This window comes from Rhinolophus sinicus, linkage group LG10, assembly GCF_036562045.2.
Source record: "Rhinolophus sinicus isolate RSC01 linkage group LG10, ASM3656204v1, whole genome shotgun sequence".
Lineage (NCBI taxonomy): Eukaryota > Metazoa > Chordata > Mammalia > Chiroptera > Rhinolophidae > Rhinolophus > Rhinolophus sinicus.
Window position 1 is genome coordinate 75,939,696 of NC_133759.1, and position 20,683 is coordinate 75,960,378.

At 50.4% G+C, this 20,683-nt stretch overlaps 1 protein-coding gene and 1 long non-coding RNA gene across 4 annotated transcripts in view; one reads left to right on the top strand and one right to left on the bottom strand.

The window, feature by feature from the left end:
• SHROOM1 (shroom family member 1) lies at positions 1-8,560 on the bottom strand. 3 transcript variants are annotated; one of them, XM_074313501.1, is made up of 9 exons: positions 7,268-8,560; positions 6,636-6,792; positions 2,701-3,699; positions 2,557-2,609; positions 2,127-2,336; positions 1,346-1,918; positions 1,118-1,259; positions 749-1,021; positions 1-667 (listed from the first exon to the last, which is right to left on the bottom strand). In XM_074313501.1, the coding sequence occupies exons 3-9, from the start codon at positions 3,655-3,657 to the stop codon at positions 335-337; spliced, it is 2,541 nt and encodes an 846-aa protein (XP_074169602.1). In that variant the 5' UTR covers positions 3,658-3,699; positions 6,636-6,792; positions 7,268-8,560; the 3' UTR covers positions 1-334. The 3 variants fall into 3 exon arrangements, with proteins under 3 accessions (XP_074169602.1, XP_074169601.1, XP_074169603.1); XM_074313500.1 differs by having other exon boundaries at positions 6,636-6,834; XM_074313502.1 differs by lacking the exons at positions 6,636-6,792; positions 7,268-8,560 and adding an exon at positions 3,794-3,931.
• The window catches only part of LOC141567266 (uncharacterized), an 18,992-nt gene continuing 5,165 nt past the window's right edge, over positions 6,857-20,683 (top strand). The window contains exons 1-2 of the long non-coding RNA XR_012489782.1: positions 6,857-6,907; positions 11,794-11,951. This is a non-coding gene — a long non-coding RNA (uncharacterized LOC141567266). The remainder of the gene's footprint in view (positions 6,908-11,793; positions 11,952-20,683) is intronic.

Below are 20,683 nucleotides of genomic sequence, written 5' to 3' on the forward strand. Positions count from 1 at the left end.
TTCTTGCATCAATTTTTATTGAGAGGAAAAAAGACTGTTTTGCTAAGTTGACGTGCTCCTCTGATTGGTCTTCTCTCCCTCCAACCAATCCTGACTGAGCCCCTCTCCGATCACAAAAAGAGGGAATACTGCAGTTTTAAAAATCCATAAATTAATTTCCAAATAATACACAAGACTTGGGTGACACCACATGACAACACTTGGGAGAAGTATCCTGGGAAGGCCCGGCCCGGGTCATCCCCACCCCAAGGGAAAAGCACCGGGTAAACCAGGGTCACCCCCAGTTGCATGGGTGAGAAGTAGGGGCAATGCTCCCTAACTTCACCGCCTGTAATTAAATGAGAGAAGGAGGGAAGGTCGGTTTATTAGGAGGATGGGTGCCTGGGGACCAGGCAGGACTGGGAGATGGGGGACGATGACCAAGGTCACTCCTGATGATGTCCAGTTGGTCCTGAAGGAGCCGGACCCGCTCGTCCAGGCTGCGCTGCTGGGCCAGGACGGCGGCCTTGCCGGCCAGCAGGGCACAGTAGGTGCGCAGCTCCTGGGCGGGAAGTGCCCGCACCAGCACCTCCCGCAGGGCCCGCTCGCGCCGAGCTACGTGTTCCTTCAGCTCCCTGGCGTCCTCCTGCTGCCTCTTCAGGAGCCCGAGTCGCTGCAGCAGAGAGGCCTGGAGCCGCAGGGACAGGGCGCCGTAAGCGGGGTGAGGACGCCTCACCGACCGGCTCTCCCGCAGTCTGAACCCCTTTACCTGCTCGTCAGGGTCGCCGTCTGCGGTCGTCCGGGCCAGGGCGCGGCGCACGCGGGCCAGGCGACTGCCCAGCAGCAACAGGAGGCCAAGTACGCGCTCTAGGTCGGCCATGAACCGGCTGAACCGCTCTAGTTCACGGGGTGCACAGGCCTGGCCTACCACAGCCTCCAGCGCAGCCCCGCGCCTGGCCCAGGCCTGGGCTGCCTCCTGTAGCTGTTCCTGCTCTGCCTGAAGGTCCTGCAGCATCTTTTGGAGGAGGTCCGCTAGCTCCACCTGCAGGGAGGTGGGTATTTAAGTCTGGGGCCGCTGACTTAGCTAAGACTCTGAGTTCATGTTCCATCCAGCCTCCACCAGCCCCACCACACTCACTTTCTTAGCTTTCATGCTGCTATTTGGCTCAGGGAGACCCTGGCCACATGGCTGGTCAGGCACAGGGTGGGTGGTAAGGTTTTCAGGCGTTCTTTCCTCCTGAGAAGTTGGCAGGAGCTGGGTAGAGCTAATTAGACAGGACCTGGAGACAAAGCCAGAGCTCCCTGGGTTGTTCTGCCCCAGAATGCAGGGGCTTAGAATTCTGAGTCCCTGGTGCCCCTCACTCACCCTGGCTCAGAAGTACCAGCTGCCTGCTCTCCAGCCTCCCCACAGGCTGGCCTCATTGCAGCCCAAACCTCAGCTAAAGGAATCAGCCCATCCAGCAGGTCAAGGGGTGGCTCTGGGCTGGGATAGGAGGTGAGAGTGTCACTCAGAGAGGGATCCAGTCTGGCCAGCTCCTGAACCAGCTCCTCAAGACGCGGACTAGGCCAAGCTGGCCTGGAATCAGGCTGGCCAGAGCCCCAAGCCAGGGCAGTGTTGTCAGGAGGCCCTAGGGTATCACTGCTTTGAGGTCCCAGGGCATCAACTGAGAGAGGTTTGAGGGCGTCACTCTCTGCAGCTGCGGGGGTGTCAGTCATCAGCAGTCCAGTGGAGTCAATGGTTGGGATGTCACCATTTGCAGTCCCAGTGGGTCTACAGCATGTGGGCCTAGAGACACCCACAGAACCGTTTACCCCCTGCCAGTAGTCATCTGCCCCTGTAGTCTCTGGGCACTCATGGAGGGGTTGCTCTGGAGGGACTGTAGGCTGGTCAGGCCTTTGTCCCAAGCCAGCTCCATACTGCTGGTCAGAGGCATGGACACTAGAAGTGGAAGAGACACTGAGTCAGAAAAAGCTCTGGCCAAAGACCAGTGTTGGTCTCTCAGGGCCACCTGCCCCCACCCTTACCCCATCACCTGGGCTCCCAGGCTCCAGCTAGGAGAGGGTTCCCTGACCCCCCCCCCCCGAATTTTGTAGCTGTATGTGGCAAAGAGGTGTCTCACTCTGCTTGGAAGCAAAAGGGAATTCACCTGGTTGGGAGCCCCAGGGGGTCATGGGAGTCTGGAGGTGATCTCATTCTGACCAGCATGGCTTCTTCCAGGAAAACTTCATCATCAGGAAGGGAGGGGAGCCGGGAAGACACAATGCAGGTCTCTGGGACCCTCTGGTCACAGTCAGTGGCACTGCTCTGGGGGCCATCTGTAGGACATACCACTGCGGCTTCCTTCTGAGTTAGGAACCTGGGGGCAGAGACTCCGAACTAACCACAGTGACCAGGAGGGAAGCTCTTAGTGCTGCACCAGACAAACAGTAAGGTGTTGGGGGGTCGGGTGCTAGGGGATGTGGTCTGTAAAAGACAGAGTCAGAAGGCTCAGAATGAGGGTAAGTGGGAGGCCCTCTTGGTTCTTGGGCAAGAGCGATGAATGCTGCCTCCTCCCAAGAGTAATCCATGTCTCTCACCTGGAATTTTTGGTCTGAAACGATCTGGGGGGTTCTACTCCGTGGGGAACAGCCTGGAAAGGCAAACAGTTGGATGAGATGTGGCTCCAGTTTTCAGTCTCCCAGATGCCCCCACCTCAAGCCTGTAGCCCTTCTCTTTCATACCTGGACAATGGGCACGGCCCCTCCTGCACCTCCCCAGGGACCCAAGCCTTTTCCTGAAGCACTCCTGCGAGCAGGCCTGTAGGTGCTGAGCTTCAAGGACCAGGGTCCTGGGTCCTCTGTGCCTCGGGGCAGCCATCTGATCTGGTGACCTTCGAACTCTGACATCGCCTGATGCTGCAATTCCTTGGGCTCCAGCCTGGGGAGGCCAGAGCTGGAGCAGGCCCGACCGGAGCATTCGCCGGCCAACCCACCGCCCCGACCCACGCGATCCAGCTCCCCTGGCTCCGAGAAGCACCACTTCTGCTGCTGGTTGGCGAGGCGGCCGCGGCCGGCGGTTCCCGGCGCGGGGGCCCCGGAGCGCGCTGGCTCCCCTTCCCCGCCCGGGTGGCCGAGCGAGGCGGAGCGCGGGTGCACCGCGGGGGGCCGCGCGGGGACCGCGGGCCGCAGGCGGGCAGGCAGGCTCATGCGGAGCTCCTTGCGCTGGAAGGACGTCTCCCGGAGCACTCGCCGCTGCGCGCCCTGCAGCCGCTGGCGGTAGGCGGCCCGCGAGGCCGGTGGGCTGGGCGGTTCGGTGGCTCGCGCCGCAGCCTCCGCCTCGGCGGCCAGCGCATACAGCAGCGGGGTGGCCTGACGGCTGAGCGGCCCCGGGGCCCCCTGGACCTGTGGGGGACGCGGCCCACTGCGTGCGGCGGCCGCCGATCCCGGCTGCGGGGAGCTGCGAAGGGCCGCGGCGGGCGGGGCGGGGGCCGGACCGCCCCACACCACACGCACATAGTCCCAGTCTAGGTACGGAAGGAGGTCGCTCCCCGGCGACGGCGTGCGCGGCTCAGCACCGCCCGAGGCCGTGGAGAAGGAGCTATAGGCCGAGTCGGCGCGCGCGGACAGCCGCCGCAGGTCCAGGCTGCGCGTGGATGAGGCTGGGGAGGCGCGGTCGCCCCCAGGACCCAGGGCCTCCATGGCTGCCTGGAGGAGCGCTGGGCTGGCTAGCTCTGTTGGGGCCTGGAAGAACAAAGATGGGGTGGTGGGTGAGAAGCTCAGGGTAAGGGTTAGGACAGCCTGCTGGCCCCACCATCACGGACAGCCAGGTACTTACACATCTCCCTGTCCCCAGTCGCAAGCGCTGGCATTACCCCCCAGGTCAAGGATGTCATGGGCAGTAGGACCAGCTCCAGAGAGCAACTCAGGGAAAGGAACTGGCGACTGGCCCATGCTCCACTGGGGCTCTCCTGGCTGGCAGTCCCCCCCCCCCCCCCCACACACACACACTCACTATCCTGGTACCTCCTGGAGCGCTGAGAATGTACCCATGCTCCTTCCCTCCCCAACGCTGTCACACCCAGGCTACTTCCTGATGTTTTGTTAGCTTCTCCTTGTGATCTTTCCCTGATAAACAATGGTCAAGAACGTTCTGAGATCACAAGGGAGCCAAGAAAAGAGGGGGAAAGACCCAGGTCAGGTGGCAGGGGCAGCTTCACAGCCTTACTCCCTCCCTCTGTGCCAGTATGTTCCAGGTGCTTTATATAAATATTTATCTTGCTCCTCCCAACTGCTATCTGCATTTGATAGATGAGGACACCGTGGTTCTGAGGGGGAAATGATTTGCCCAGGAGCACACAGCTGGTAAGAGGCAGAGCCCTGCCTGGAATCTGGGCCTGCCTCCAAGCTCACTGCAGCCAGAGTCAATTTCCTAGAAGCAAACCCTGCTGAAAGCCAGTCCTCCCCACCCTGCCCCACCCCCTAGATGCCTGAAACTTCCAACACAGCCCAGACTCTACTGTGGGAAACAGTCACCCCCACCTTCCCTCAAATTACTGGCAGATTCCAGAATAACACAGTCCCTGCTTCAGAGACTGCCTTTTGTCCAGGAGTGACATGCTCACCCCCTTTTGTCCCGCTACTCTTGCCTGCTGGTAGGGCTCAGCTCAGAGGTCTCCTGACCTTTTGGGATCCCTGCAGTGTCCTGAGCTGCCCCCATCACAGCGCTCATCACCCTGCGTTGTCATTGTTGGCTTGCCTGTGACCCTCTTCCCATTCCCACCCTGAGCTTCCTGACGACAGGCCCTGCACGTACTCATCTCTGGACCCTTAGTGCATAGCATGTAGCTGACGTTAAAGAAATATTTGTTGAATGGCAAGGAAAGAAGTCGACTTGCAAGGAGTAGATAGGGGCGAAAGAAGCGGGCTTCTTTGTTAATGCCCCTCCTTCTCCCCTCCCTAGTAATCTTTTCCGGGGAAGGGGACAGACTGGGTGAGGCAGTTGCCCCCATGGGCACTGACGAGGCTATTCATGCATTATTAGGAACCAAAAGAGCAGGGAAGCACAGCTTAGAGCAGGACGGGGCAGACATCTATTCCTCCCCAGCATAGAGAGGGAGCGAGAGGCGAGGAGTTGGGTGGGTGGGAGTGCCTGGGTCCGAGGTGAGAGCAGCTTTGAGTCTTGGGAAGCTGGGGCATCCTATGGGCTGTGGGGCGTTTGGGGTAGGGTGGCCTTCCCTGAGCTGCTTGGTGGGGAGTGCAGAGGAGGGTGGCCTGCAGCTAGGGTAGAAACTGAAAAGCAGGCTCATTTGAGCCTCCTAGACACTAAGGGGTCACCCTTCACTCCTTCCCTGAGGCAACAGATGCTACGGATTGCTGGTCAGGGCAGGTAGGGAGGTTAGTGGGAGGCTATGGTGTTTCCTAAAAGGGAGAGGCAGTACCTGCAACATTCCCAGGAAGGGCTTTCCGCTGACCTGGGACCAGACCATCTTGACATCACCCACCTAGAGGCATCTTTATGCCCACTACGGCCAGCACTGCAGATTGGGTCTCACTCCAGCTTAGGGACCTCTTTGCAAGTGTTTCTACCCTCTGGACTTCAGGAAGGTAAGAAGCTGCACTGAACAGTAGCCCTGTCCCTGGGCAGAAGTCACCTCCTCTAGGAAACCTACCCTAACTGCCCAGACACCAGCCCCTCTCTTTCTATCCTCTGGCCCCACTTGGGAGCACTGTTCACCCTGGCTCATGCCACCCATACCTGCCCATGTTGGCCTGCTGCACGTCTAGGCACTGGTGACTGTTCAAATACAAAGCTGTTTCCCCGAAAAAGGCCTTGAAAATTTGATCTTATTTGTGAGTTACTGTGTTGACAGAAGACTCTAAGTTCACTAAATAAAAACAGCTTGAATGGATAATACAAATGCGTATACACGTTTGCAATATACTTGTTACCCGAATGAAAGAGCCAAAGAGGAAAAAGAGAGAAAGATGACTTCCACATGCAGAGCTGGGGCCTGGGAGGTGGAGGTGCCAGGCTCAGGAAGGAGGAAGCTGAAACGGGGAGTAGCCAAGTGGTCCAGTGCTCCTTCAGTCTGGGGCCTGTGGGCTTTGCACTGTTTGTGGCAAGGCTGGCTGCTGGGAAGTGAGCACGTGGGTCTGGACTTCAGCAGAGAGGTTGGACCAGGCCAGCAGGCAAACCCAGGTTTTTAGTTAAGAGGTTGTTGGGGGAATAGATGAAGACAGCTTCCAGTGGGTAAAACCACACCAAGGCAATGGGAGCACATGCAGTTAAGGGGACCAGAAAGGCGCACAACCTCACACCACCAAAAACTATTGGGAATGAAGTGGTACCTCTCTCCAAAGCCACCTCACCTCTGACCTTTCTGTGGAGAGGTTGTCCAGGCCACCCCTCCCGGATGGTCTTCCCTCAGTACTAGGCTCACTGTGGGGCGCTCCTGCGTGGCAATCTCCTTGCCAGATTGAGTTTCTGGAACCTGGGCTGTGTCTTGAAACCCAGACCAGCTCTGGCCGGGCAGTCATTTGGGGAAGTCCCAAGACTTTCCCAGTCCCCAGCGGTATCCCATTCTCCCGGAAACTCTCGCTCTATGCCACTCAGGAAATGAGGGATGCTGATGGCACTTGGGGTAGGAGATCTCGGTGCTGTCGGACCACGCACGTACCTGGGCTTCAAGCTCTGCGAGTTCAGGAGCTAGAGGAGAGAGGCGCAGGACTGGCGACCGCAGGGGGCGGCAGAGTCACGCGGTGCGGCGGGTGAGCGGGATCTCGGGGACGCTGGGAGAGCGGATGGCCGCCGGCCCGCGCATTTCTCGACTTTTCCTGTTGGGTTCGCCGTCGGGGAGGGAGGACTCAGAACGCAAGCTGGGGGAGGGGAAGGGGCAGCGTGATTTTGAGCGGGAGGGACCCGATTCTCCAGCGGCTTCGAGGCCGAAGGGTGAGAGCGGGATGGGGGTGGGGGGTCGTGGAGTGAGACTTCCTGCGAGTTTGCGCCACCCGAGCACTCCCTCGGCAACTCCGGCCCCTCAGCGGGTCTGCGTCCTCCCCAACCTTCTGCAAAGAGCCGGGGCGCGCAGGGGCTCGCCTAGACTCGCGCAGCCCAGCCTCGGCGCGGAGTCCACACCTCCGGACCCAACAGCGCGTCGGCTGCTGCGCGGCCCTGCCGCCACCCCCGCCCCCGCCCCCTTCTCTCCGTGGGGCTCGCCCTTCCTCCTCCCGGGAAACCGGCCGCGGACCCCCTTGCCGCGCAATCCCTCTGCTTGGCCCCTGCCTCCTGGCCCCGGGCCTCGCCGCGTACCTGAGCTCCAGCCCGAGACGCGCTCATGGGCGCCCGCGGCCGCGCGGTGACATCAGATCCCCGGGCTCCGACTCCGGACCCCACCTCCAGGCTCCGGCTGCCGCGGGGGAGGCGCCACGTCCGGCCACCGGGGGCGGGAGCGCGGAGCGGCGGCGCTGCTCCGGGGGCCGCCCGCCCCTTGGTAGTGTCCGCTCGCCGGTCTAGCCCCGGGCCCAGAGAGTGGACACTCGTTCCCCGCCGGGCACAGACCTCTTGCTCCGGGCGGGAGAAGCCGGAGGATAGGGACAGGAAGGGAGACTACGGCGCTTGCCCACCCGCCAGCCTCCTCAGCGCGCATATTGCTCGGGCCCGGGGGGGCAGGCCCCTCGGTGGGGATGCCCAGGAAGGGCCCCAAGGCCCAAGACGGCCACCCCTTTCCTTTAAAGCTTGGCTGAGAAAACAAGCTCGCCCGGGGCTCATGCCTCTGTCCCTGTCCCTCTGAGTACGGTGCAGTTCGGATAGTAACAGACCTCTTGACCAACTTTCCAGAACTCCCATTTCCAAAACTCTTCCAGTTCTTAGACTCCCACCGTGAGCTCTTTTGTCCCATTTTTGCCCCCCTTTCTTTCCATTTCTCCCACTACCCCGCATCGGCTAGGCCCTCCTTGCCAGCTACCTGGACCAAACCGGGTACTGCTGACTTGAGTGGTCAGCAGTGGGAACATTGCTCTCAGTGTGCCCCTCAGGTGCTGGGCATATGCAGATCCCCTACGGCCTGGATAGGGTTCACAGGCTGGAGTCTGGCTATCAAGGTCCTCCCCTTTGGGGATCGCTGTCTTCAAAGAATGCTCTGCATTCATTTGCCACTGTGCTCCACCCCCCTGCTGTGTCCTCAGCCTCTCCGTCCCCTACTTTCCACACCTCTGTCCTATGAAGACTGCTTCTGCCGAGAAACGCTCCATCCGTGGAAGGGACTGTGAGCTTTTTGCTGAGCCCCTTCAGCTCTGGGGTCTCTCTGCTATTGGTGTGGGCTGCCCTCACTTCCACGGAATCAGCATGCCTGGGGGGCAGGGAGGGCATCCGTAGCTGATAAGGTTTATTGGTGGGAATAACTGGGACCCAGACCTCATGCCAGGGGTCAAGGCTATGGATTTCTGGAGGCACTGGGAGCCTGGGGAACTCTGTCTTCTTGGGTCTTCTAGGTGGAGGCAGCAGGTACCCGAGCCTGGATTCTGATTGGTGCCCTTCTGGCCCTGTTTCTTTTTCAAACACCATCCTGAGCCAGCCATCAGCTTCAGCTGGAGCTGGAGCTCTGGGCTCTAAGACAATGGCTCAGAAGCTCTTGGCTTTGAAAGACCTTTTAAGACCCGGATCCATGTGGTTGGTCTCAGAGCAATTTCACAATAGAGGGAACACAACCAAAAGCAAACAAAAAGGCAATTCAAAATTGCTCAAGTTTTTAATTTATATTTAAAAAACATATGTGTTGACAACCATGAAGTGGACACAGTGTCCACCGAAATTTTTATTACCCCACACCACCTTCCTGCCCCCTTAACTTCTCTTGCAAATGCTGCAGAAACTCCCTGCCTACCTCCCAGAAAACAGAAATCCTGCCCACGTACTCCTGGTCTCTTCTGAGGAAGAGAAAAGCAGTCCCTGACGTCTGGAAGTTGGCCTTGTACTGTCAGCTAGACCTTGGTGTTACTAAGAGCTGATCTGACACGCATAACCAAGGATTTGCTGTTGTCCTGTTGCATCTAAACAATTTCACAGGACATGAACCTCAGCCAAGACCCTCTGTGACCAGGCTGGATCAAGACAACAGCAAGACCACTCTGTATTCAGATCTGAACACACACAAACATGAACATTGCCCATGTCACAAAATGAGCAAACATCTTTCTGTCCTGTTTCATTGTAAATGCTGTTTCTTCACCAATTGCAGCGTTTAGCTTCGCTAAAGTCTTTCCTCTTTCTAGGTAAGATTTATTAATATACCCATTCATAGACTTGTTCTTGCTTCCTCACAGCATCCAACACCAGGAAAAGTCCTGCTCCTTTAATTCTCTCCAAAACCACTAACATAAGCCCAAATCCTGTAACTCCTTTCTAACGCCTTCTTACCGAGAGGCCCCTGGTTCCCCATGCTGTGCGTTCACCTGCATTGCAACAAGCAATAAACCCAACTTGGTGGTCTTTGCCTGGAGGGCATTGGCATTTCATAGCTCTTTATTACAAAACCCCAAAGAATCTTGGGGGGAGAGGAAAGGGGAAGAAACTGCTGCAAAGCTGGAGTCTCCTTTAGTGGCCACGGAGAGGATAGAGGCATGCACATATTTATCACATTTTTCCACTGCATAAAAGGACAGGTACCTGTGCTCCCCTGTATCTCAGTACTTTCCCAAGCCTGGGAGAGTTCTTTTAAAGAGCTCTGTAGGTGACAGTGCTTAGCCAGGGTGAGAGCCACAGACCTCCATGTTGCCATCCGGGCCCTATATAATGGGTGGGAAGGTGGTGGGTCTCCATTGCAGGTGGTTTGGCCCTTGTAACCTGAGCTGATGACACCACACCAAAGCACCTGCCCACCTCACAAGTCTCTGGTTTCTGGCTTTGGTGCCCACTCTCTCTCTGTTGGATTTAGAAGACATGATGTGACAATGGCTTGAATACCAAAGACCACATCTTTGCTGCCAGGCACTGTGCTAAATGCTCTACTTACCTTTTTAACCCTGTTATTCCTGAGACTTAGATTAAATACCTTGTCAAGGTCCAGTAGCTCATAATCAGTAGAGGCAAAATTTAACCCCTTGATGGCTAGTTCCAAAGGCTGTTTTCACATGACCAGTGAAAAGAATTGCAAGATGTGGGTGTCACGCAGCCTTTGTCGGAGAGCAGGATTTGTACTGCAGACTGAGCAGGACAAGAAAGTGAGTGGGCAAGAGGAGAGGTGTGCAAGACCCCAATCAGGAACCCCTGTGTGTCCTCAACAGGCTGACATATGCCTGGGCTGTGTCATATGTGGTCTCCAGGGGTTTGTTGTAAAGGGTTTGTAAAAACATTTCCTTCCATAGGTACCTTTTCAAGGTGTTCTGCACCTTGAGTTTGTTTTTGAAGTTATTCAAGGTTTTTAAAAATATATTATTTAAGTTATTTGAAGCTATTCAAGTTTTGTAAGCTCATTTAATATCAGCACATAGAGCTGTATCAGTCTTTACAACAGGTGTTTAGTCATCCATTGCATGGGCATAAACAAATTGGTTTATTTAACCCAATCCCCTATTGAGGGACATGTAGGTTAATCCAGTCTTTTGCTATTACTAATTCTGTAATGAATATCCTTGGCACATATTTGCTCACATTTTCAAGTCTACTTGTAGGATAAATTCCTAAAATATGAATTGAAAGTGGATTCTTCAGTGTCATCCACACCAGCTGACACCAAATTGATCAGAGAAGAACCACCCAAACTAGCCTTTTCTCAAAAAAGTTCTGGCCCTCAAAATCATGAGCAAAATAATTATAAACATGCAAGACACTAAATTTTGAAGTAGTTTGTTATATAGTAATAGATAACTGTAGCAGCGTATGTACATTTTTCATTTTGGTTGACACCATCAAATTTGTTACACATAGGTCATACAATTTATTCCCATCAATATATGAGCATGCCCATTTTCCTATGTCCTCACTAACACAGCACATTATAAAACTTTTGATCTCTGAAATTTGAAAGGTGAAAATTATGTCTCACTGTTTTAAGTTACATTTGTTTAAACAAATGAAATTGCACATCATTTTGTACACTTTAAAGCCATTTGTATTAACATCTGTGATCTGTCCATTTCCTCTGCACATTTTTCTAATGGATTATTAGTCTTTTTCTTATTGGTTTGTAAGATCTCTTTATATATTAAGCCAATTAATATGTTTTTCCTGTGTGGGAAATATTTTCCCAAATTTATGTTTTTTGACTTTGTTTGTGGTAGCAGTGAGTCTATAACCCAAGGTTGAAGCACATGTATCTTTCTTCTAGACAGCAGCTGCTTAGCTGTCTTAATTATTCAGAGACGGTTATGTATTGGTTAAAGTACATTACAGGCAAGAAATCTTTCAACAAAATTGTGTCTATTTTTGGAAATACAACAAAACATGAATCATTGCTTATACACAAATGTCTATTTAATTTGTAAATGTTCCCTTGGGGCAAGTTTGTTTGCTTTTAAATTATGCACTGAATTTACCACACTCGTCCAAAGACAGGGCTTTATGGGAAGGCAGCCTCAAGAAGATAATGCAGGGAGGAGGGAACATGTTCTTTCCTGTGGGGGCTTCTGACAAGCAGGGCCTCTGGGTGAGCCTGGGTAGGGACTGGTTGTCTCAGGGATTGAACCAAAGTTCCCTTTTAGATTAGCAGTTCTTGGAAAGGAATGCTGGGTTGTCACATTTCTACTGAGTACACATATGTCACCTTTTCCCTACAGACACTGGGTAACTCTCCAGCCTCTGTTTGATTTGCTAATAATAACTCAGCTTTTCTCCTCTAGCCGGGCCCCAAGCCCTAGGCCTTGGGACTAGTCCATCCTCCTGGTCTGCCCTCATTCAGATGTTACCCACACATCTTTGGACAAGAGAGGATAAACGAGATAGATGCATACAGGTTCTCTCCTGCCTACTCCAGTGGAATCAGGACAGATGACGCCAGGTGAGCTTTACTGCTTTGCTAGGCTAGTCTCCTGGGGCCCACATGAAAAGTATCCACTATGCTTCATTTTGGTTCTCAAGCATAGAAATTAACTCATGTTCTGAAGTAGACCTCCAACAGCATGGCCCAGAGAGGGCAACAGCTGGCTCAAGTGCAGGAATCATCAGACTACCCTTCTGTGTTCAGGCCCTTACAAAGGGGGAGACAGTCTGTAAAAAGCCCCACTCCTAAAAGTACCCTTCTGTTTGAGCTAAACCTCCCAGGTCTCTGGTCAGCATTTTTAATGAGTACAATTCAGTTCTAGAGCTCTGGGCCCAGGGCTGCACACGGAAGCTGTGTGCGGGACTTGGGCAGGGTTGGCTGACAGCATACCACATGCATGTGGGCTGAACTTTGGCTGTTGGCTCTGGAAATGGAGAACACATGTCCTTAGCATTCACTTAGAAAATCTTGGTTATTTTTAACTGACATATCTGGTCAGGTACTCACATGGAGGACACTTCGTTCTACAACTTGTGGGTGTACGTGTCTGGCATCCATCATTGTCTGTGTGCTTTTAGGACCCTACCAGCGGTGAACGTGACCACACACACGGACACAAAGTCTAGTTGGCAGCTCTGTGTACTTCAGAGACAGCATCAAGAGAAGTTAAAACAAAAAAAGTAGAAAGTTACTTTTGACTTCTCTAGCAAATCACATAACAAGATGAGGTGGGGGTGTGTCTATTAATTGCGTGTCACTGAAGGAATTCTGGGGTAAATAGTAACTAGCAGCAATTGCCTGGAAGGGGCAGAGATGCATTCACACAGGCTCATTGGCCAATGTCTGATTTCTCCCCGTGGAACAGTGTATGCTGCGTAGAGGGAAACCAGCATACGGAGAAAGAGAGTGTGAATCTAATGCCTGGCAGGCTAAGAGTGAGTGCTGGGAACTGGGAGGCCCTGGAGAGAGCCCCGCCTTCCTGAACCCCCATCTCCTCATCAGGAAAGCAGGGGAATGCAACTACTACATATTCGCCAGATAAAGACGAAATGAGATTTCATGCCATCTATTCAGCACAGGCTTACAGTAGGCCATCAGTAAGTGGCATCAGTTATTACTATTCCTCACTTCAGCTTCCCCCATGAGGAATGCAATCTTAACCGAGTCCCAGGCCCAATTTTATCTCGAAGGATTGCCTCATACGCCAGGGGTCTCCCATGGGTGTTGCTCATGCTCTTGGTAGCTCCTCTCCTAAACTTAGCTCACTACACCCCCAAACAGGACTGCAGTGGACATCTGAGCCCTTCCTTCTTGGGGGGACTCCCAAACTGCGTAGGTCTCGGGGAGTCAGACCCCTCCTCTCACTTTGAAAGACAGCTGAGCCACAGTGCAGGCCTGAGACCTGGGCTTGATGCCCCTATCAGGGCCTGGGACGCTCATGGGAATGACACAGAGATGCAGGGACAGGTGAGAAACTGTCAAGTCCAGAAGTGTGTGACAATGGTGGTCCGAACGTGTCTCCTGCTCTTGCTGCTCAGCCTCCTTTGGTTCCTGCCTATTTTCATAGGCTGGTCCTGCCTTCTAGTCAGTTCCATGAGCCACCAGCCCTCCTTCCAGTACCTTCCTTTTTTTTGAGTGAGTCAGGCACAGCTGGTTGCTGTTGCTTGAAATGAATAAGTTTCACATGGAGAGCCAAGACACCGATTACTATTGGGACACCAGTGATAGGCAGGAGGACAGTCTAGCCAGATTTGGGTGTTCAGAGCTACTCCTTCCTTGGAAGAAGCAACTACCAGGCAAGAGGGCAAGGGAGCTCTCCCACAGCTGCCTGGGGCTGAGGGAATGCAGTCCCTGCCCTTTGATGTGGCTGGATACCCCCTAACAAGTCTCACACGGTCTCAAAACTAGTGACTCAGGAAACAGGATAAAGCAGTACAGGAGAAACACAAGGCAGGCGAGTTCCTGGTCAGAGTCATAAACATTTGCTATAAAAACAAAAGCAAAATCTCCCTTCACAAACACAAAATCCAAGGCAAGAAAATTTGGAGACTGGTGGCTTTTGCCTATTCTTGCATAAAGAGGGTTGACCTGATTCTACCTGATTTTTCACACCAGCATGGGCCCAAAGACTAAGCTGATGTCAGGCCAAGACCCAGGAGCACAGGCTGGTGTCTGCCTGGAGACCCAGAAGCACAGGCTCCCATCCCATAGTTGCCCCCCACCCCCATAGATGGTTGGGCATATGCTGAGTTTTCCTCTTTTCTCCCCTCTCCCATTAGTAAATGCCCCTGGTAAAGGATCCATCATGATACTGAGTTATGCAATCCCTGAGCCAAGTATCACCTCCTCAGTGAAGCCTTCCTTGATATCCCTAGGCAGAGTTCATTGTTCCCTGTTCTACCTACTACTACACTGTAAAATGTCATTTACTTGTCTGTATGCCCCACTGAACAGATTGTGAGCTCTTGGAGGAAAGGACCAGGCTTAGCAGTCCCAGGCTTAAAACTAATATTGAAGCTTGTTGAATGGGTGCCTTTGCAGACCTGACCTCAGGGGAACAGCTGTGTCATTCCTCCGTTCTGTGCGTTCACGGGTGGTAGTAACATCCCAAGGATGGCCTCTTGGACCCTTGGTCTCTTGGACCCAGTGAGTAGCACGCATGCCCCTGCGCACATGATGGGGAAGGTATGAGGGAGAGTCTATACAAACAGCATTCTAGGCACCAAGTGGCCCTCCTATGGAAGTGATTGTGTAAAAGGAATTATTTAATCAGCAAGCAATTATCAAGTGTCCATGTCCCAACTGGCCCAAAGCTTAAGGTGAGAGACAGAACACATATCCCAGAGGCCAAGAGCCAGAAGGGAAATCAGCAGCATCCTTCCTTCCTGGTCTTGCTGGCAAGCCCTCTCTCCCCTGGCATCAGCCACCCCTTGGAGTCCTGGTGGCTGACTCGTCAGCAGCCTTCACTGGGGGAAGCAAGCTAAGCTTTAAAGCAACATTAGACCCTGGGCTGGTCATTTCCTTCAGGTCTCTACAATTCTGGTCTCACTTTCTCCTTTGGGTGGTTGTAACAAAAGGATATAACTTACCATGCTAGAAGGGGCGACTTTCTTTTCAGAGTCGATTGCTTTGGTCACTCACTCGGGCACAGCAAAGAGAGGTCTGTGGAGCTGCTGCCATGGATGAAGCAAGGATTTCCAAGAGAGTTCATTTGGGTTTCTAAATTTTCTGCATTGGTTCTTAGGATTAGATTGATCACGCTTATTAGTGATGGCAATAGGTCCTTGTTCACAGATAGTCTGTGAACATGGGTTCTTTTCAAAAACTTTATAAGGACCTGAAAAGAATTAAAAATAAAGTCAAACTGCAAACTGGTCTTTCTAGAGCAGTGAGTGCTTTATCTAAATTAGATTCACCTTAAAACACTTAACAGCTTACAAATCAACAATAAAAAGACAAATGATCCAATTTTTTTTAAATGTGCAAAGTATTTGAATAGACTTTTCTCCCAAGAAGATATAAAAATAGCCAATTAAGCACATGAAAAGATGCTCAACATCAAATGCAAATCAAACCCACAATGAGCTACCACTTCATACCTACTGGAATGTCTGTAATTAAAAAGACAGACATTAAGTGTTGGCAAGGATGTGGAGAAATCAAAATCTTCACGCACCACTGGAGGGGAATGTAAATGGTGCAGCTGCTTTGGAAACAGTTTGTCAGTTCATCAAACAATTAAACAATTAAACCATATGACCTAGTGATTCTACTCTTAGGTAACAGGTTGGTGCAAAAGTAATTGCGGTTTAAAAGGTTAAAAATAATTGCAAAATCTCAATCACTTTTGCACCAACCTAATACATAACCAAGAGAACTGAAAACATATGTTCATACAAAACTTGTATGTGAATGCTTATAGCAGCTTTATTCATAATAGCCAAAAAGTGGAAACAACCCAAATGGCCACAGATGAATGGATAAACAAAATGTCACATTTTCATACTATGGAATATTATTCAGTCATAAAAAGTACTGGGGCCTGCCGGGTGGTTCAGGCAGTTGGAGCTCCGTGCTCCTAACTCCAAAGGCTGCTGGTTCGATTCCCACATGGGCCAGTGGGCTCTCAACCACAAGGTTGCCGGTTCAACTCATCAAGTCCCTCAAGGGATGGTGGGCTCCGCCCCCTGCAACTAAGATTGAACACGGCACCTTGAGCTGAGCTGCCGCTGAGCTCCCAGATGGCTCAGTTGGTTGGAGCACCTCCTCTCAACCACAAGGTTGCCGGTTCAATTCCTCAAGTCCCGCAAGGGATGGTGGGCTGTGCCCCCTGCAACTAGCAACGGCAACTGGACATAAAGCTGAGCTGTGCCCTCCACAACTAAGACTGAAAGAACAACAACTTGACTTGGAAAAAGTCCTGGAAGTACACACTGTTCCCCAAAAAAGTCCTGTCCCCCTTCCCCAATAAAATCTTTAAAAAAAAAAAAAAGAATGAAGTACTGATACAGGCTGCTATAACATGGATGAACCTTGAAAACATGATAAGTGGAAGAAACCACACAAAAATACCCCATATTGTATGATTCTATTTATATGAAATGTCCAGAATAGGCAAATCCATAGAGCTAGAAAGCAAGTTGGTGGTTGTCAGGGGCTGGGAGGAGGAGGATCAGGAGTGAGTAACTGGTATGAAGTTTCTTTTGAGATGATGGAACTGTTCCAGAATTAGAACAACCTTGTGAGTTACGCTAAACATCACTAAATTGTACACTTTAAAATGGTGCATTTTATGGTGTGGACTTCTCTCTCTGTATGTGTATGTATGGATATACACACATAAACACATACAGTTAACAGTTGTCGCTGACATTGGCCCGTTCTCGGTCAAGATCTTCATATACAAAGCAAGATGGCCTGGTCCAAGGGCTCTAAACAACCCTGACAGTTTAAGTGTGTGTTTCTAAATGGAGAAGGAAAGCTCACGTATTCTCACACTAATTTAACTACTTGTTCAGAGCACCATCTGTCCAGAGACCAAAACAGCACCTTGCAAGCCATGTGATTTCAGGTTTATCTATGGCCACTTGTTCTGCTATTCATGTGCATGCAGGTCACATGACTTTTGAACAATTACTATTGAGGGGAATTTAAATCTATTAATTATTTTAGCAATACGAGTCTTTAGCAGTAATACAAAAGGAGTCCATTCAAAAGTATATAGCTTAGTGCTACCTGTTAGCTAATTTTGATCTGACTTGATGAAATCATAATGAGAATACTTAAATTACTCTCAGGACCTATCGAGTCAAGGCATTCCCCAATCCTGACACCACACATGTCTGTACATGGTAGTAGCTTCGTGCATATAGTCTTGTGAAAGAAGAAGAACTTTGGCAGAACTAGGTCCAGGGTCATCCTAGCGGGCAGAGTCCTATGTCCTATCAGTTTCTTTGACTTGGACAGGGCTGGTGATCAGACAGCCCCCAAGAACTGCACTCCGAAGGCAGCTGCAGGAAATCACAGGGTGTTTCACATATATCCCCATCTGTGTCTCGCTCCTCAAATTGTGACTGTTTGCACCAGGGAGAACTGTGATTCACCATGCTTGGGCAGCTCAATACTGGGAAAAAAGTACATTGGAGAATCACTATTCAAAGGAGAAAGCTCTTGCATAGGAGAAGAGGAAAGTATCAGATTAAGTAATAAATATGGAACGTGTATACTTTAGAAGTGTTATGAGCGCCACCATGGGGTGGGGGGCAATATCAGGGTGGAGTTTAGAGTGAAATCATATGAGGAGGACTGTTGTGCTGTCCAATGGAAATATAAGCCATGTATGTAGTTGTAAATTATCTAATAGCCACGTTAAAAAAGCAAAAAGAAGCAGGTAAAATAGATTTTAATACATATTAAATATATATATATATTTAATAGATCTGATATATCAGAATAGATCCAATATATCAGAATATTATCACTTCAACATGTAATCAATTTAAGTAAAGGAGATAGTTTACATTTCTTTGTTTTCATATGAAGTCTTTGAGATCTGGTGTGTATTTTGCATTCACAGCTCATCTCGGTTTTGATTAGCTACATTTTAAATGCTCAGTAGCCACATGTAGCTAGCTCGTGACTGCTATATTGGACCACACAGCTTCAGAACACCGTACTTACGGTAATAATAGAAGCAACAATTAGTGAGGCTCTATTTGCTAGACACTGTTTTAAGCTCTTTGCATATATTAACTCATTGAATCCTCACAACAAACCTATGCTATAGGTACTATTATTATCCCCATTTTACAAAACTTCAGATTACTTATTGGCAAGTAGTTTGGCCCTGTTAGTTTATACTACCTAATGAGGTACTTTTTAATGTTAAATATGGTTTGCAGTCCAAATATTGGATGTTCGCCTGCCTTAGAAATACTTCTACTTTTCTTACCTCAAACTGACTGTACAAGGATGAGAGGGAGAAGTTAAAGGAAGCCATCAAATAGAGAACATGTAGAAAGTTCTTTGTGGGTCATAAACGGATTACAATTTGCTATAGACTTTTCTTATCCATCTTCTCTAAGCAGAGGTTTGAACAAAGACTTTACGTGGTGCTTATAGAAGTACCTCCTTTTGACTCGCAGAGCTGAACACTTGACTTTATCTCTACTCCCTCCCACCAACATTAGAACAAGTGAATATCAAATATACCCAAAGGGCAAAAAAAACGGTGAGCAGAGCACAGCAGATGAGTGTAAAGAAGTTTTGGAAGCTGGAAATTGGCTGGAAGAGTGAGCAGAGCTAATTAAAAAAGCAAACCTAAATGTGATGGGGGAGGGGCGGTCAATGAGAAGCTAGCTGAGTCATACCGCAGAGTCCTGGGAAAGCTCAGGAAATGAAGATGCCATGTACTGTGGAAGGCAGCGACTGTCACCATTGGCTGAGTCCGCAGTGGATCCCAATACATACTTTCCCTTCCCAAGCAGCTAGGTGCCCCCCTCCCCCCACCCAGCAGGAGACTGGGGGTTGATTCTGTGGAAGAGTTGAATCAAAAAGACTCCAGACAAGTGAAGTCCAGATGTGGTGAAGGTCGGGGGAAGAGGTGAAGAACGGGGATAAGAAAGGATTAGGTGAAAGCTCATAGCCCCCACACTGCTAGGCTCTAAGACCAGCAGCAACGAGTGTATGTCTTTGCCCCATTTTCCTCCCACCAGAAGACTGAATAAGCTTCTGTGGGGAAACTTATAGAAACTGATAGAAGCCTCAAACCGAAACACCAGTTAATCAACACGTCTCACCCTGTCAGGCACAGCTTCCAATGGCTTTCTAGAGCCCTCCACTTATAGATGGACAACAAAATACATTTGAGAGAAGCTTCCAACATGAAAGGCAAAGACCAACCAAAGAGAAACAAAGCAAAACTCATGAGAAATAATGCAAGAAGAAAACAAACAGAACAAAGAAAAATTATGATCAAAAAGCACCTCGTATGGTTGGAAATAGGAAACCAAGGAATGGGATACATTTTATTCCTTCCTTTCACGGTAAGAACGTAAGTTTCTTCTGTTACTAGAAGGTTGCCATCCTACAACCTCAGAGAGATAGGCCAAATAACAAAGAGAAGAACCACAAGAATCAATTCCAAGTTTACGTCTCTGCATCCCCCCCGTCCATTGCCGTAGTCCATGCCAGCATCATCTCTCTTGGACCACGACAATAGACCCTGAAAACCAAAGGTCTCCCTGCTTCAGGCTAGTCTGTGCCACACAACTCTCATAGAACACTTAGAGTGATCTTTCAAAAAAGAATTCAACCATTCTAGGCCCCTGATTCAATATTCCCAATGGCTTCCTATTGATCTTGGCATAAAACCCAATCCCCTTGCACTGGCCAACAATGTCTTGTACCATCTGGTCTGTCTGCTTCTTCAACCTCATCTCCTCCCACCCCACTTGCCATTCCACTCCTTCCGGCTCCTTCCCACTTGCCAATCACAGTCCAGCTCTTTCTGTTCTCAGAACACAAATTTGTTATAACCCAGTTTGTTCTGCCTAGAGGTTCCTGTGTATGACTGCGAATGTGGTTTCGTTGTTTGTCTCTCCCCACTGTAATATGAGCTCCACGAGAGCAAGTGCCATGGCTTTCTTCTTTACTGCTCTACATCAGCATCTAGAAGAGTGCCTGACATGTAGTTTTGTGCCCAATATTTATTGAATAAATAAAATTATAGTTTGAAGGGCTCTAAGATCACCAGCAGATAAGCATACGAGGTGCGATCAAACAATATGGTGAATGTTTACATTTTTAAAAATGTATTCCAATAAAAGACACATCACCATTAATCTCCCTCAAAAGACTCCCCGTCACTTCAAACACACTTATCCCATCATTCTTGCTACTTTCTGAAGCAGTTCTGGAAGTTCTCTTTCGTGAGTGTGTTTAGTTGTGCTGTCCTGGCTGCCTTGATGTCCTGAATTATTTTGACTTTTGGCAAGAGTCAGAAGTCACATGGTGAAGAAGGTGGATGAGGACACACCATACTGTTTTTATTTGACAAAAATTGCCGTACCAGAAGTGATGTGTGACACAGAGCATTATCATGATGTAGGATGATTTATGGCACACTTTATAACACATCTTCTCTCAACTGTAGCTCACACCTGACTGACTGCACCAAACAAGTTGAAACTTGTCACACATGGTTATGAAGGTCCAACATGCAGCTTCTGTATTGAAGATCCCTGCCTTTC